Below are 17274 nucleotides of genomic sequence, written 5' to 3' on the forward strand. Positions count from 1 at the left end.
TATACTGATGTGGTAAAAATTCCTTCGCCGCACCGACGAAATCGTGGTCACGCAAACTTGATGTTCTTTTTCCGTACTACAACGTTGATATATATCCAACTGCAATTACCACAAGTGCAACACGTTCACACTTCTCGGGACATGAGTTTTTTTTCTGTTTATACTTTTGTCGTACTGTCATGAACCGTATCATGAGACACGTGAAATTGCAAACACAAGATGATGACAAGAAACATATTCACACAGTAAAGAAAAATGGCTTCATACAAAAGTGTTAAACATGGTAACGTAATCAACAGATATCACGTGAAGTTTCGCTTGATATTAAACGGTATTGATGAATTAAAATAAGCGAGCCGCATTTGAAGTACACGGAGAGTATAACATATGTGCTGTACTCATTCTCACCTAATCAATGATTGGGCTTACACCGCCATAAGCCAGTTTAAACTAGTTCAAACATACCAGTCTCATCATGCATATCCATAAGTATTCCAATACCACAGTACAAAGTAATCGCCGAGCACAAACTTTTAGGCCCATTTAACTTCACAACAGTTTGCAAGCGCCAAAACGTAAGAAAACATCTCCATTTTTTCATTTCATTCGGCACATAAATAATAAGCAGTGTCGGTTTCCAAGGCCTGAAACAAGCTGTATATTTTACATTTGAGCGAAATACTGCATTTCATCGGCAGGCTTTTTTCTCATGCATCGCCATGCACTGACACACGCGATCCCTGTGAATAACATGGACAGCAAAACGGCGGCAGCAACCTGGCCAGCAGAACTGCACGAATCTATCAAAACAAACATAAATTTGTATCAGTTATTTTCAGCTTAAGCACGATAAAAGCTATTGAGGTAATGGTAATACTTGAGCGTTTTATGGTTGAAAAACGGGGGTTATTAAAGTAGTCTATTACCAGTGTTGTACGTATCAATGAAATAAATTGTCAACGCGAATTGCCTAAAAACTTCACGGCGTAAAGTAGCCACTGCGTCAGCTCTTACAGAAATTGACAGCGTCAGCGCTATTTTAGCCAGTGTCTCACAAAACAGAAGTACCGGTATTTCAACCAAGTTTAGACTAACAATAGCTATAAAGAGCAGGTATTATGTTTTGAGACTATTGTAATTGGCTGAATAATTTCAATTGCGTAGAAGAGAAGTTCTTAACGAGTTTCCAGTGAAAATGTAGGACTGTTCAAAGGGAGTGTCAAATGCACTTTTACCATGGACCTTCTGTGTATCCCATGTTGCAAAGAAAAAGAACCTCTAAGTCTAAGCTAATAATTTTAGGACCTTTGAGTCTAAAAAGGTTACGGACCACTGGCTTAGAGTAATAAGATAAAACAAAATATTCAGCAACTAGCCATGTATAAAAAGTTTCTCGTTTTCCCCATCGCATTTGAAGTCATTCTTTGCTGTAATTTCATGTGACATCTTTCCATGCAGCCTTAGTGGTTGGTGACAGCGAAATTTAATATCGCTGGTTGAATCCATAATTTCCCACTGGTGTGCAGAAACAAACATAATGAATCGTTTAGTTTTGATTGATAACATGTGATAAGTGATATACAGCTTGTGGTAAAAATAAACCAGCACTTAATGTTGCAGATATGACGATGCAGCTGCAGCCAGTGCCGTAGACTACACAGAGGGGTCATTGATCCATGGATTTGGTATTTGCTTAGTTTATAACAACATAGTTATTTGTTTTGACAGTGCTATCCGAAACATATCAAATGCCGTAGGCTACTCTACATCGTTAAATTACTGAAACTTTTTAAAACGGCAGGCAAAGTCCAATGGCCCCCTGCGAACGCCACTATCTTCGGCGTGTCTACATTGACGCACTATAATTCAAACTCATTGTTACCGAGTCTTTGGCTCTTTTTGTAGCTGCAATCATGCGGAGCCGAGGCATAGACCTATCTTAAACGCTAAAACCTTTCCAACACCATAGCCAACAAAATAGGCTATTTCCATGCAGAAAAATGAACTAATGTTGCTAACAACTTCGAAAGTTTGAAGTCACATTAGGCTACTTGGCAGCGGTTAGGTGCCCGACATAAGCTGCTTACCAAATAGCGGTTACGCGTGAACAAAGAAAAAGAAAAGTCAATAAACGCAGGTTGTGCTCTTGAGCAAAGCACTTCAAGAAGAGCTCTCCCATCAGCTGCATCTAGTGGATTGAATAACTCACAGACAACAACACTTTAAAACGCCGAAGCTTCAGTTTGTGTATCACAATGACCGGCCTGCGTCAGTGGTTCAAGACCTCTGCAAGTATGAGAAGCTGCCAGGATAAAGCTTTCAAAATAAATTTTTCAACCTGAAAATAAAGATTTCCACAAGCTATCAATCCTAATAGGCTTAGGCTACTAAATTATTTAAACAAAGCTGTATGGTCAGTAGGCTACTTACTTTTTCAACCCATTTTTTGAAAAGTTTTAAATGGCAATCGCATGTTAAAGGATTTAACCATAATTCTATCTTTAATCGTCCTTGACTGATCTTTGAAAACACATTGGATGGTAGTGTAGTTAGTCTGTTGGCAGATAACTTGATGACTTTGAGGGAATTTGCGCCACTGCAACAAAGCATCCACAGTTGGAACGACAAAAATTGGCATCAAACTTTTCAGACAAATAAAACTTAAATAACAATAGTAGCAAACAACAGACTAAACTAATTGAAACAAAATCTTCATTAAAAATAAATGGCCTTTAACGCATGCATAGCCTACTGGAGTCCATACCCAGGGTTGTCGGCTTTTAAATTTCTTCTAGGCCTACCAACTAAAAAGAAAATTTATTAACAGACTGTAGCCTAATGACACATGTCTAAAATTGGATATGAAAAAAGCGGATAGCGCCAAATTTATCTTGATACGAGCGGCCAAGAATGAGCCAGAGTAGGCCTACATAAACATAGCTTTCACGCTATCTAATATAAACAGAATTAAAGTGTTTTAAGAACATGCTGCAGAGATCGGCTACCCAAACAATAGCCTACAATCTTACTGGAGCATTTTAATTTACAAAGTTAGCAAGCGAACATATAAGCTACTTACCTAAAGGCGTTCGCATCAATGTGCGATAATTTGTTGTTCTCCAAATACAAGATTTTTAGCTTTTTACATTTCGAAAAAGTTTCCGCTTTTAAAGTTGTGATTTGATTGTCACTCAAATCAACGAAAATTAACGACATCTGAACAAAGTGGTATGCAATAAATGTCTGTTAAGATAGCTCAGTTACTTAAGATTTCGACTTTGTAAACACAGAAACGACAAGATCAAACGTTGGTGGTTCGACTCTCGAGTTAGCCTATGCACTTGAGCAACACATTTTAACGACAGCTCTCCGTTTAGCGGCACCTAGTCGATAGAAGCCGTGTTTTAGCCAAATTTGTAGCTGCCTGATTTACAACATGTATACCATTCAAAGCATCCAATTAATTCATAGCCCTAATCGTTATAGGTTACATAATAATCGCAACACTTGAAATACAGTAAGTGTCGGTTCCAACAAAAATTAAAAAAAACTGCTGGTTAGAAATTAAAAAGGTCTGGCTCTCAATGACCTTGTAACTCACCATTTGGCTGATCACGTTCGGTACAGAAGTGATCGACAACTTGCGCAGCGATAAACTTTCCAAAGAAAGTCCATTCAAAATACCCTCTTTGAAAGTTTGAATCGGATTTCCACCAATATGCAGATTTGATAGTTTTCTAAGCAAACGTTTAATTGTTATAGTGCGACTCGAAGGCATTGCCACACAATAAACATCGCAAAAGCAGATAAGATGGCAAAGAGTTAGTCCAAAATGGACACGCGACCAAAGGTGAAGCTGACTTGATCTGCAACTGATGCAATTACTGGACAACACTTCAACAATCGGAAACTTTACTCTGTCAAATTCGGTAACCGAGCCTGCGTCAGTGCTTCAAAGCCTCCACAAGTACCAACAAAACTGCCAGGATTTAGCTCTCAAAGAAGCTTTATCAGTACGAGGGTGTAACGGTTCAATCAATGAATTGTGACTAGCAAGTTTAACTTCTAGTCAAGCAACGTTTTCCCATTTTACAGATATATCGTTTTTCTTAGCATGAGTGTCACATAAACAGCTGGAAGTATTGCATCACTGGATAGCGTGTTGAAAGCATATCATGACGTTTTCCATCGTATGTATAGGCCTACGTAATATGTATATCTAAAAAATAAATAAGCAACCAAATACGAGAACACACTGATTGCAATACAGTAGTTTACATAATTTTCACTATCATATAGTTAGTGACCCAATGAAAAATTTTGAAAGTACAAAACAACTAACCCTACCTGTTATATTGAAAAGTATTGGTCGGAAAAGCTCTAATTCTATTGTGATACAAAGCTAAAGTCTCAAGATTGGAAAAAGGTTTGAGATGCTTGCTCGTAACCTCAGAGAGATGATTGTGCTGAAGTAATAAAGCTTTTATTGATGACAGCTGAATATTGGTGACGTCAGAAAATTCGCTGATCTTGTTTTCTACAAATAAAATGCAGCAAAGATTCAAGTTTCCATAAAATTTCTCATATGGAAATCACTTTGATTTAAATTTTTCCTAAAAAATAAAATATTTACGTTATAGACTAGCCAAGTTTAGCTATGTTTTCTCCTTGGCACGAAATTTTAGTCACGATATGGTTGTGGATGCAGTAGCCTACTTAGCAATATATTGCAAAGATTACATTATTTTTCTGTTCATGATGAGTTCTTTTCAATTTATTTTTCTGCTTACGTGAAACAATTATTATGAATTTAGTTTAAATGCTCAAGCAGAAGCAACTTTTTAATATTTCACTCAATTAGACTGGGTCAGACTGCAGCGAGAGTTTATATTTTACAAGCCAAATCGCGGGGTGCTCTATCGGCATTGGCCCAAGAATTCCACCTGCTACTACATGTAGCCCAGGGTTACTCAACTAATGTTAATAAAGGTCCAGTGTGACAAATTGAATGCTTTTAGCGGTCCGGTAAATAAATTATTTCATACGCAAACACGAAAGTTAAAGTATCAATGATAATAACAAACCATTTTTGAGGTAAAATTTAACTCTTCTAGGGTTTTTGACAAAGTATTGGGAGGCCTTGGGGCCCAGCCCCCAGCTACTGGGTTAATCACAGAAGAAAATGCTTTTTCCCAGTAGAAATCTGTTTAAAAAGGCCCAGAAACGTGGTAATTAAGTTATTCTTCTGAAAGCCCGAGGTCCACTATCAACACTCAGAAGGTCCTGATTCGGACCGCGGTCCGCCAGTTGAGTAGCCCTGATGTAGCCTATCAAAAGTTAAACGCGAGAATAATTTTGTGCGTAGGTGGAAAGCAGAGAGTGAAGAAATTCTTTTTGTTGCTCCAAATAGGCTATTAAAAAATAAAACGAAATCCATCTCTGCAATGCTTATTGCTCACGTAGAGCGATACAAATATAGGATATATATCAAGAATTTTGGCAATGATGTCTTTTTACTATGTGCTTGCTCCAAGAGCATATAAACCTCTAGTTGTGGCACTGCTGACAATCGTTAATAGAATATTACATTTTTTTCTCTTTTACAAAATTTAGGATAACTGACTTGTAAGACAAAGAGATTGTAACTTCGTGTAGTTTTTTAGTTTTTGGAAATCAAACTTTTGTATTTTATTTCCTTGAAGATCAATCATCTTCACATTTATTGGTATGTCTGGTGGCATTTCTGTCATTACCATCTTCTCACACTCGATTCTAGGATTGGCTAGGATTTGCTCGTGCAACCTGCACAATAAATGCAACACATTGGTAAATGTTAATATTTTGTGTGGGCTCGTACTAACTAACAATTTCATATATTTAATATTGTTTCGTCGTAAACTATGTATTGATGTTCAATTCTTATTTTTTAATAATTATTTAAAAGCCAATAATTATATTAGCTACAGTACGTCAACAGTTAGCCCTTTCGTGTGGCTTTCATTTTACAAAGTCTTAATCAACTAGGCTGTTTGAAATAGAACAATTTATTGTACTTTCGGCCGCTTTAGGTTTGGAAATTAAAAATAGCATAGGCTCGCGCACTTAGCAGCAATTTTTTGAAATTTTTTTTCACGTGTGCCCTTCAGGGCTTGAGCAACGCACTTGAAAGACAACTTTTCACTTAGTGGCACCGAGTGGGGAGAATAACTTACAAACAAAAAATACTTTAATAATTAATCAAAAACTTTATTCTGTCAATCTCGGTGATCAATCCTGCGTCAATGGCTCAAAGCCCTTTAAAGGTATACGAAACTATCAAGATTAAGCTTTCATAAAGCAGTTCTGGGATAACCATTTCATCAATAAATCAAAACTTAAGAACATGCTAAGGTAGGCTAGTTAAAACCTCCAGCTAACCAAAATTATCACTATGCGAAGTTATTAAAAGCATTTTTGAAGATCTTTTAAACGATAAAAATCCATACAAAAGTATTTTAAATTCATAAAGCATATGACGTGCTAAGTTGTCCACTTGGTAGGTAGTTACGCAGTGTTGAGATTAGCTTATTGCAAACACAACTATCTTACCACCCCATGCTAGGTCTAAAAGACGTGCTCCCGTTGACAGATGGGTGATACATTATCCCGTTTTCATCGTAGCAATAGCACTTTTCATTGCACTTCTGATGAGGTTTTGTAGCAGAGAGACGTTTTAAATTTGATGACTTTGAATGATGAGAGCATCCTGAGAATGACAATATCACTGGTAACGCTTGAATTTGTTTTTAAATGAAAACCGAATAAAAGTGCAACCGAAAAAACTCACAACAGAGCTAATTGGCGTTTTATTGCCTCCAACCCTCGATGAGAGAAAGGAACCTTATGATGATGAAGTAAAACGTAAAACCCAAGTTTAGGAACTGTTACATATTATGCAACAAGCAATGTGAGAATATAAAATGCAAAAAGCCACCCACAAAAAAGTTACATTTTGGCGGATCCAGGAGGAAGAACAATTGCAGCGATCTCCCTCCTTTCTTAAAACAAATTTTGTTCATGGTGAATTTGCAAGGTCGGATTAATGTGGACCTACAGTCCTACACATCATTGTGTTTTGTTTAAATTGCACCAGCTAAGCTATTTGATGGATCCACCTCTGCTTTAGCTTGTGTGTGGCGTCGTGGCAATAGGAATTTTTTGAAAGTTAGTCACCATATACCCCTAGATCTGCCACTGAAAGCGCGTTATGGCGATTACAAGAAGATGACAGCATTGTGAACGGCCGATCGTATGAAAAAACATAAATTTATTACATTGCACTATAGGCGTAGGAGCCAGGGATGTAGGGGATGCGACCGCACCCCTAAACTATTTAATTATTCGAAAATTTGGCAGAATTTGATAAAATTTTGGGGAAGAACTTTCAGCATTTTTCAAAAATTTCATTAAGATTAAACTTATTTATCATTTTTTGTTCAAATAATAGTTATGCAAAAGTCAAATAAAATGGAACCGCACCCCCAAGTTGTTCAACTAATTGAAAATTTGGTAGAATTAAAAAAAAAAATGGGCTAGAACTTTCTGCATGTTTCAAAATTTTTATTAAGATTAAACTTATTTTTGATATTGTGCTCATACAGTATAATCAAAATTATACCAGACTATTGAGAGCAGTGTAGAATTTTTAATCAGGTGACCTATGCTTTGTCACAAAAAATATTTGGGCGCATTTAATTATATTTGGGAAGGATATTTTTGCACTTCCAGAAACTAACTTTCCCCTACGCCTATGCTTTGCACTTCATGGATGATCCATTTTTTACCTGTCCACAACGTGTCATCCCTCTGACAAGAAAAATCCTTTGCTGTAACTTCATGATAAAATTTCCCATGGTTTCTTGCTGGCTGCTCGCATTTATATCGAATCTCATTATCGTGATTACGTGACTTTAGCTGTAAAATTGTATCAAATAGTCTCATCGGAACTAATACCGGTACCTCTAAAATGTCTAGGACTGTGAGATATATTATCATCCATAACTTTTCTATTCTTTCAAATTTTAAATAGGCCATTAGCAAAAGTTTTAAAAAACGATTGTTAGGCTACAATCAAGAGTTCAAACACAACTTACTAAAGGTTTTTTAAAAAGATAATACAAAATAGAAAAGAGTACTAGTATATATTACTGACACAAATCAGTTCAATTTCATCGAAAAATCGATGCCAGGTTTCACAAACATGATCACGAGCCCTCAGAATTATATTCTATTTTACATCGCTTATCTCGAGACTCCGACTCGCTTTCTTCGAGCATTGCTGGTGAGTCGAAACATGTCAAAAGATTAGGTTATGCTTAATCATAGAAACCTAACTTTGCATTGCATTGAATATAATTCCACGTCTTGCCATTTTTCGAATCTACAAAGTTAGCTTTAAATTTTGCTCCAGTTTTACCGGCTTACTTTATCAAGCCAATGCTTGAATCCAACGGTCGTGCAATTGCAAAGGATAGGATTCTCGAAAAGATTTATTTGCAAGTTTTCTTTCTTTAATCCCTCAAAACTCTCCTCCTTTAATATCTTGATTCGGTTTTCAGACAAGTCTATCTCTGCCAAGTTCTCCGCTCCTGAGAACAATTAAGATGATGAAAATTTAATTTTTACTTTATTTTATTTCAGTATAGGCTGCTGTATATACAGTTATACACAGTACACTACTATATAAACTTCACTATACACACACACAGCCTACCGGTATACATATGATATGTGTGTATAGGCCTACTAGTGTATGTACTGTACATATAGGGCAAAGTGGGGCGTGTTGTCACAATTTTTGCAAATCAGCATATATCTCGTTCTGTACCAATGGTATCGAGATGCTAGATAGTGCAATTGAAAGAGGTATCATTCGACTTCTTTTTGCTACAACTAAATTTTTTCTGGATTATTTCGTCTTTACATAAATGCATGTTTAATGCAAGTGAATGGGCTGTGACAACACGCCCCACCCCGGGGCGTGTTGTCACAGAGCATGGGGCGTGTTGTCACAAAATTTCTGCACATGCTTTATGACTAAAATATGACAGAAACCAACAAAAAATGGTTTTAATACAGGCTGAACGAATAAAAAAATATGCGAAATGCAAAAAAATTTAATTTCAACATATTGGTAAAAATTTTATGCCCATTGTCAAAAACAATAGAAATGTCATCTTGAGAATTATGTGTCAATATCGAATATATGTGTGTATCATTATCTAATATTAATTTTTATTACCTAAAAAAGCGTTGTATTTTAACAAATACGCATATTACCTCGTTGTATAAGCATAAATAATTTTTTATGTTTCTTAATATTAAAAATGCACACCACGGGGCGTGTAGTCACAGCTGTGACAACACGCCCCATGATATGAAATCACGTGGTTTCAACAACCATGTGTACATCTCTACTTGCATGTCTTATCTGTTTGGTATGATGAAAAGAACAGGCTTAAAGCTAACGAATGGTACCTTTCCTGATCAGTTATGATCATACCTTAGTTTGCCAGACCATTTTTTAGTTTAGTTATAAAACCTGATTTTGCCCAAAATTCAATGGCACTCCTCATAATTTGCTGTGGTGACAAATTTATTAACCTTCACTGCTTGTACGAAAGAGAACTGAAAACTATGCGTTCCATTGAAAACTCGTGGTTATACGCTTGGGTTATCACATGGAAATCGTGCTGTGACAACACGCCCCTGTGACAACACGCCCCACTTTGCCCTACTACATATACATATACTGTACATATATATATATGTATACTAAACATACTATAGGTATACCATGTAGAAGTATTCTTACGTTATATTGTGTACTGTGTATTGTATATCATAACACAATATATACAGTACATGAGAGCTCCTATAAAAATATGCTCTGTTTACCAAATCAACAAAAGTTGAAATTACTCAGGAACGGTTTAAAGTGAACACAGGAGCCAGGACTTCAATAAGATTCTTAGATTCTGTGCATCAACTACCTTTAAATGAGTTTTTCTGAATTCTTCGGATGCTGTTGGACTGAAGTTGAAGCTTGCGCAGTTTATCGCATCCAGAAAACGAATTACTGAGTACTTTCGTGATGTGATTTTTCGATAAGTCGAGGTATTTCAAAGCTAGAAATATTTTGAAACATATCAAAAAATAGGCACATTCTAAGACAGCGAATTGGGTTGCACAATTTGATTTCTAGTTGGGCCCTCCACAGGCGATTAGTTGTGTCTTTATGATTATTATCAGATGACATTTCGAGAACAAATTACTGAAGATATAGGCCCGACCGTTGAGAGGCTAATTTAAACCCGGTACCAATAGCATTCTTTCGCCTTTAAATTCTTAAAATACTTCTTAAAAAAAACTGAGGAAAAAAAATATAAAATCATCGGAAGAACAGATAGTTTCCCTCAAAACCCAGGGGTTATTTCCAAGATAAATTGGACTCGATGCAAATGCACTATAGAAATCAAAATGTGCGGTAGGCCATTTTCTATAACTTTCTGGACTCCTTGGAAAAGTTTCAGGTCTCTAAAATTATCCCCTGCCTGGGTTGATCTAAGCTCGGATTAATACAAAGAGAATGGAAATGGGAATGTATAAGAATAAGACTGACAAAAGGCAAATTAACTTGTGCTTGTGTGGAATTTGATTACGCATAGCCTACTTCTGTTATCGCAATGAGACAAAGTTTTGAGGAAACTAATATTTAAAATGCCTAAAGTCAGAATAAATAAAAAGAGTAGGCCTATGTCTTTTTCTAAAACATACATTTTTGCATTTTCATTTGAGGAGGAACGTCTGTCAAACCACATCCCCTTAAATTAAGTTCGGTTAGTTGAATGTGTCTCGTCCAATCATTTTTGAAGGTTATGGGATTTGAATCTAGTCGCAGCTTCTAAAAAAAAAAATAGACATGGCTTTGATTAATTGTGGAAATCTTTATCTTAGAACTGAGAAAAAGTCTTGAAAAGCTTGATCCTGGCGGTTTTGTACGGATGTCGCAAGCCATTTGAAAAAAAACGTGTATGTGTGAGTAGACAAAATGAAAAACATTCTATCAGTCCAGTAAATTTTATTTTTAAGTTTTTGTAGCTGAACGATTTTAGTACAGTTTTTTGAAAGTATTGCATATTGGAAATATTTGAGTTGAATTGGCACTTTTATTTTTGCATTGCACTCATTAGTCATTTATGTCCATCGTCATACTTACTTGCAACTTTTTATTGAATCGAAAATTATTTTTTGTAATTTCTTGTATTCCGTTTCCATGCAAATGAAGAGTTGATAGATTAGGAAAGCTTTTCAATGTAGCTTTAGGGATGCTCTTTAGTTTGTTGTTTCTAAATGGTACAAACTTGATTAGACTTATGAACAATATAAAGTTTTTTGTTTCAAAAATTTTCCAGTTGACAACATCATTCTTTGCCTCGTGATTTTGTGTCAGCCATTAAATCAATGTAAAAAGTTGTTTATGATGGATGTTGCATCAAATTTTAGCGCTATGAGTTGCAAGAAGAAGGTTTTTTATAGTTTGAAGCTGCAGTTTTTCGTCCGACTCTCTTCAGGTGCTCTTCACTCTCTGAGTCTCTGACGACAAGGTCCTGAAGAGAGTCAAACAAAAACTGCCGCTTTGAGATGAAAAACATTTTCCTAGCAATTTTCAAGTTTTGTACTACTAACTAATCAACTCTTCAGGTTATGTTTAGTGCAAATTGATACACGGGGTAACATTAGTATGACTTCGTTCTAAAGTGAAAGTTTATATTTCATGCAAGTCTTTATGAGTAAACGTACAAGCAAAAAGCTATAAGTGCATAACGTTGGAACTTACAAGCAAGACCGGTGTGCAGTGTCGATGCACTTTTATTATACGTAGACCTATTAAGAATTACAATAACATATAAAAATAAAACATATCCAGGCAAAAGCAACTGGAAATCATGTGTATTTTTACACAAAATTAAGCTTCAGTAATTTTAGCCTATAAATACAATTTTGGTAAAGAGGGAATTTTTTTAAACCATGGACAAATAAAATCTGTAACAACCACACGGCATTTAACATAATAACATAAAAATAAACTAAAAATTGCAAACGTTTTTCGGCCAAACTCATGTTAGCTCTTTTCAAGTAACCAACTGACTGATTTTCTTCATAAATTAAATTACAAAACTGATCTACATCCACAAAAATCAAAAAAAAAAGAGAATCAAACGGCAAGGCAGAAGAGAGGCAAAATCACATGACGCTTAATTTCAATGACGCCAAATTACGTGAAGACATTTAGCAGATAGGAGGAGCCTGCGGCAAATAACTGCCTATTAAGGCGAGAATTAAAAGATTTTATGAGCAAAGCCTCATGAATTTTAGTATCAAATCCGGTGAAGCATTTACGTACAATTCTAAAAGACTTCAGTCAACGACATTGTCGAAAGCTCTTTTTCAGCATTCTATCCAAACTAAGCAAAAACAAAGTAAAGTGATATACATACCCGAGTAAAACGTGTCGCACTGAAGACAGAGAAAGATTGGCAGTGGAAGGATGAAAATGCTTAAGATTGGTTGATGCTGCTACTATTCTCACAAGATTAGGAAAGCTTTTAAAATCGTCAACGTGCAGTTCAAAAAGCGTCTTGTAAGTCAAAACAACACTTTTCACATTTTTCCCACCAGTAAAGTTCAATTGCAGCCTTTCCTTGTGACTACCCGAGCATGTGAGCATGGGAAACTGGCTATCCTTTCTGCAAAAAAACTTTTCTGTAACAGTTTTTTCAGCAAATGTGCATCCACATCACAACGAACTATAGGCTACAATCGGTGTCCCCAGCCTGTAGTGTTTAGCTCTATTCAATAACTCAGATACTAGTAACTAAAATACAGTACAGTAGCTGCTGATGGCGACAGCCGTATATATACGTGAACTGTAGGTCACGTGTTCTACGGATGAACACACAGGGAGGTAATACTAGCCTACATCTCCCCTTCAAGAAACTAAAACAACGTTTAAAAGAAACAACACCAACGTAGAGAGAGGAAGGGCCACATCTCCCTTCGAGAAAAACAACAACTCCACATATAGTCAAGAAGAAGACTGAGGGAGGAAGGGTTACATCTCCTCTCGATAGAAAGAAACCTCATAAAACAACAAAACATCAACGACACCGAAACAATTACACGATACTATTGCCAATTATCAGTATAACGATTTTGTGGCTTTATAGTACGACCACTGCGGGTTCTATACAAATCAGAATTGGGCTGATCATGGTCAACCTGATCAGTTTCTGACTCTGTAACCAGGATTTCGGTCTTTTGGTTTGCCGGCCTTGATATTAAACTGTGGCGGTTTCGTCTGATAATGCCACGAGCAGTTTCGACCATATAAGAGCGAAGGAATGGAGCCTGTTCAATTATATGTTCTTTATCCAAATCTGGCTCCATCCAAACACTTGAGTTTGGAGATAGGAGATATTGAGTTTGGAGATATGTTTTCTGTCTCTCTTCTAGATTTGGTGGCTGTACAATTTTAAGATAGTGGTAGTTTAGCTAGTACTGTTTTATCGATGTATATTTTAAACTTTTGGGTTTTGCCATCTTTCCCTTTTGTTGGTGTCAAATTCGTATGTTTACTTTGTCGTTCTGTATATATTTGCGCCAGCAGCAAAAAATAAAATTGATGGATTGATAGGGGAGGCAGCACCGTTGCTCTATGTCTCTTCATTGGCTTACTTACTATTACATTCTGGTCTCCGGAGGGAGGCGTAGGTTCGAATCCCACTTCTGACACCATGTAGTGTTTAGCTCTATTCAATAACTCAGATAGGCTACTAGTAACTAAAATGACTGCTGATGGCGACAGCCGTATATATACGCGAACTGTAGGTCACGTGTTCTACGAATGAACACACAGGGAGGTAATACAGTACTACACAGCCTACTAGACGTTCTCCCGGTCTCCGAACCGTTAGGCTGTCAACGCTGTCGCATATTAACTTTTTTTTTTGAGTGATAATTTTTTCTACGGTACTCGAAATAAGATTAAATAGACTTTGAGGCTTAAAATTAGCGTAGCAATTGCAAAAATTGTGATAACTGCGATTACTGCATTTTACCACAAAATTTCTAGATTAACAAACACAATGAGGTATTATGATCTTAAAACAAGAACGCCAAAACAACAAATTGGACCTTTCTGATATACAAAACAAGCTCTTTTATTGAAAGTTACAGTTTTGTTAGCGTACTGTTGAATACTAGCCTACAACTGATAATTATTTGATTGACATTGGGTTTATGAAATTTGATCATTCAAGCCAAAGCTTTATTAGACAAATAAAATCCAGAACAGTTTGTACCAATGCTTTGCAAACAGTTGTGATAGTTTAGTATGGGTGCTACTATAGCCATTGAGCAATAATAAAAGAATGTCCAAAGCATTTTTATTCAACTAAAATACAAGATTAAGCTAGCTTACTTTGTTGTTGAAGAGGAGTCTGATTTCGTGATTTTGCAACCATCTGGCAACACTTTGATGGACTGAACTTCAATTGACGTAAAACTTACCACCAACACACAAGAAATTATTACAAACACCTTCATGTTTTCTTTCTGTAACAACTAAATATTTCTAAATTGTAGCTTAACAAGTACTCAAATTCGTAGTTCTGTGGACACATCGATCAAAAGCTGTTTTTCAAATCTTCACTTCTGGTTCTTGCAAGCTCAATCAACCTACACAGACTCGTAGTTTCAAAGCTAAAATATTTTTACCGGTTTAATTTTCCGTTGTGCAAGAATAATTTGTTGAGCTTGCTTACAAATCGCAAATAAAAACAAAAATTATTGCAGCGAACTTTTCGAAACATATCACGTAGTATCGCATTGTAGTCACTTTGATAAGAATCGCTCCCTTCTGAGAAGAACTCGTGCTGATGCTCATTTCCTGACAGTTTTAACATTGTTTAGAGTCAACAGGTAAGCAAATCAATAACACTTTTACTAATAAATGTTGAACACGTTTTTCCTGAGGACCAACATATCTTCTTTGTCAGTCTGGAACAATGGAATAGATGCCCGACCGATTGTTCAACGTGTTATGTAGGCTAGCCTATGTGTTATTTGATTAGTCAGAAATTGATGTGAAGTCGAATCTACAGTAGCCTAGTAGTTTATTTGAAAACAGTGGTGTTTGTTTGAAAATTTTGTTACTTTCCTGCCTTTAACAGCACATAAAATGAATTGCATGGAGGAGTGGTTTACTTTAATGGTTTAACCGGAGAATCAGTATTAGGCCATAGGTCTACTCCTCTTTGATCATGTCTCAGCTTTTACGACACAGTGATTGCCTGACTGGCTCACAGTCAATTGCCCTAGCAGGAAAGTTTCCAAATCTCGTTGGTCCAATCCTTTTCTGGTTGTTTAGAATGGATATGGCTTATTGAAAGCAGCTTGTTTTCATTTAGCCTACAACATTCCTCTTCGGCTACTTGGCAAAGTATTGAGACTAGAACCGACTCTCTAATGGCCATGAGTTCGAAGTTCGAACTCATCATGACCATGTCACTGTATCTTAACAAGACACTTAATCACATGACGAGAAGTGCGTATTTTCCAGCTTAAACTTGTGTCATATCAGGTTTACTCCATGTGGTTAAGATTTAGATTGAGTGGACGGGAATGGAGCCAATATTCCCGTCCACATTTAGGCATGTCGTTAAATGTTCTGCCCAAGACATTTAAAGGCATGAACGTCAAGCCAGGGCTCTCACCATTCGGCTATGCAACCGAATAGTGCTTGAAACCTCTCCATCAAACTTGCAGGTGATATGATGACACATGGCAGTATATCTTCAGTCGACTGCTCTTTCTTGTTTTGGGTTTCTGTCTGCTTTTGCGCTAATAACCTAAACCTAGTCTACACATAGGCTACGTCGTACAGTGTTCGTATGTGTTCGTATAGGATTGTGCCTACGTTGCACTACGAAGGGATACAGAACAATTGATATCTTGCTTGCATTCTCACTTAAAATAAGAACTTGAAAGTATTTAACCCACTCTTAGCTTGCAGCAAAACAGAGTAATGCTGAAAGACACTTTCCTTGGGAAAAAGGTTTGTATTTTCTTTTCATAAAACCATAAGATTCTAAAACGTTTTTGGTAAAACAGAGGTTTGTTTTTTAGCCTGGGAACTGTCGAAAAAAGTAACCATTGTTAAATTTCCTTAAATATACTAAGAGTTAAAGCAAACTTAACTGAACTAAATTTATGGTTGAAGCAGTTTTTGGTTGAAATTTGTGGAAGCTACTCGTAATGAGTTTTCAAAGTGCCATGTATGAATAAATGGATGTACCATACTGTCGATTCAAAAACACTTACACTCCGCCAAACATTGATATAGTAAAGTAAATAAAACGGGGGCCGGTGAGAGGATAATTTGGGTCCGTTACTAATGAAATCCTTAAACACCAAATCAAGACACGTCCAAGAAAAATGTACTATATTCAAAGAATAGGCTACCTAATAGCTTCTTTAAGGTCCCAGGTTCATTGGAAAGTTTACGACCTTTATAATCGTCCCAGGCCAAAAGTACCCCTTGTCAACGCTACTGAATAAAACTACACCACCAGTAGAGATCTTGTGTAAAACTACACCACCACCAGAGATCTTTTACAAAATCGCCACTTTAATATTACTGTAGGCCCCTACTTCGTCTAACACTTGATTCTTTTCTAAGCTTTTTATCCCTACTTCCTATGATCTCAATGTTGGTAGTTTGCTTAAAAAAGTCACCTATATTAGATAATTCCAGATGAATGTGTCTCATAATAGATGTTACTGTTAAATCTGGTTGAGATCTTAAATAATAAAATAGCTTAGATCTTAAAATAAGCAGAAATAATGAGAAAGCTGTAAGCCTGTAACCAATGGTTGAGATCACATTGCCTGCTTTTTTTAAGTGTTACCCAAACCAAGTGGAGGTCTGGCTTGACACTTGAAGTTATCTCAATTTCGTAAGCAGCAAAAACTCCTGCACTCCTACGTAATCCAACAAAGGAAGCGCAGGCGTTGATCTGCGCGTTTTCATAAGGAATAAAAATGTAGCAAAAAAAGAGTAGCCTAGTTTTTGTGTGATAAATACGTCTGTAAATGGTTACAATATAAGTTTGCAACATGCATTTTGCGGTAGTCGATTTTCACCAGAAGTTTGCCATAGCTGCTTTTAGTCGA

The 17274-nt window shown here is 36.4% G+C and overlaps 1 protein-coding gene across 1 annotated transcript; it reads right to left on the reverse strand.

Moving 5' to 3' along the window:
• Nucleotides 1-1371: 1371 nt before the first annotated feature.
• Nucleotides 1372-14650, reverse strand: LOC145782870 (uncharacterized). Its single transcript, XM_082594636.1, has 14 exons — nucleotides 14522-14650; nucleotides 12540-12788; nucleotides 11258-11387; nucleotides 10816-10942; nucleotides 10032-10166; nucleotides 8464-8627; nucleotides 7824-7953; nucleotides 6589-6745; nucleotides 5624-5802; nucleotides 4348-4537; nucleotides 3602-3737; nucleotides 3080-3216; nucleotides 2431-2596; nucleotides 1372-1515 (listed from the first exon to the last, which is right to left on the reverse strand). Exons 1-14 carry the CDS (start codon nucleotides 14644-14646, stop codon nucleotides 1372-1374), a joined length of 2169 nt encoding a protein of 722 aa, XP_082450762.1. The 5' UTR covers nucleotides 14647-14650.
• Between the last annotated feature and the right edge of the window lie 2624 nt (nucleotides 14651-17274).

This window comes from Aplidium turbinatum, chromosome 14 (assembly GCF_918807975.1).
Source record: "Aplidium turbinatum chromosome 14, kaAplTurb1.1, whole genome shotgun sequence".
Classification (NCBI taxonomy): Eukaryota; Metazoa; Chordata; class Ascidiacea; order Aplousobranchia; family Polyclinidae; genus Aplidium; species Aplidium turbinatum.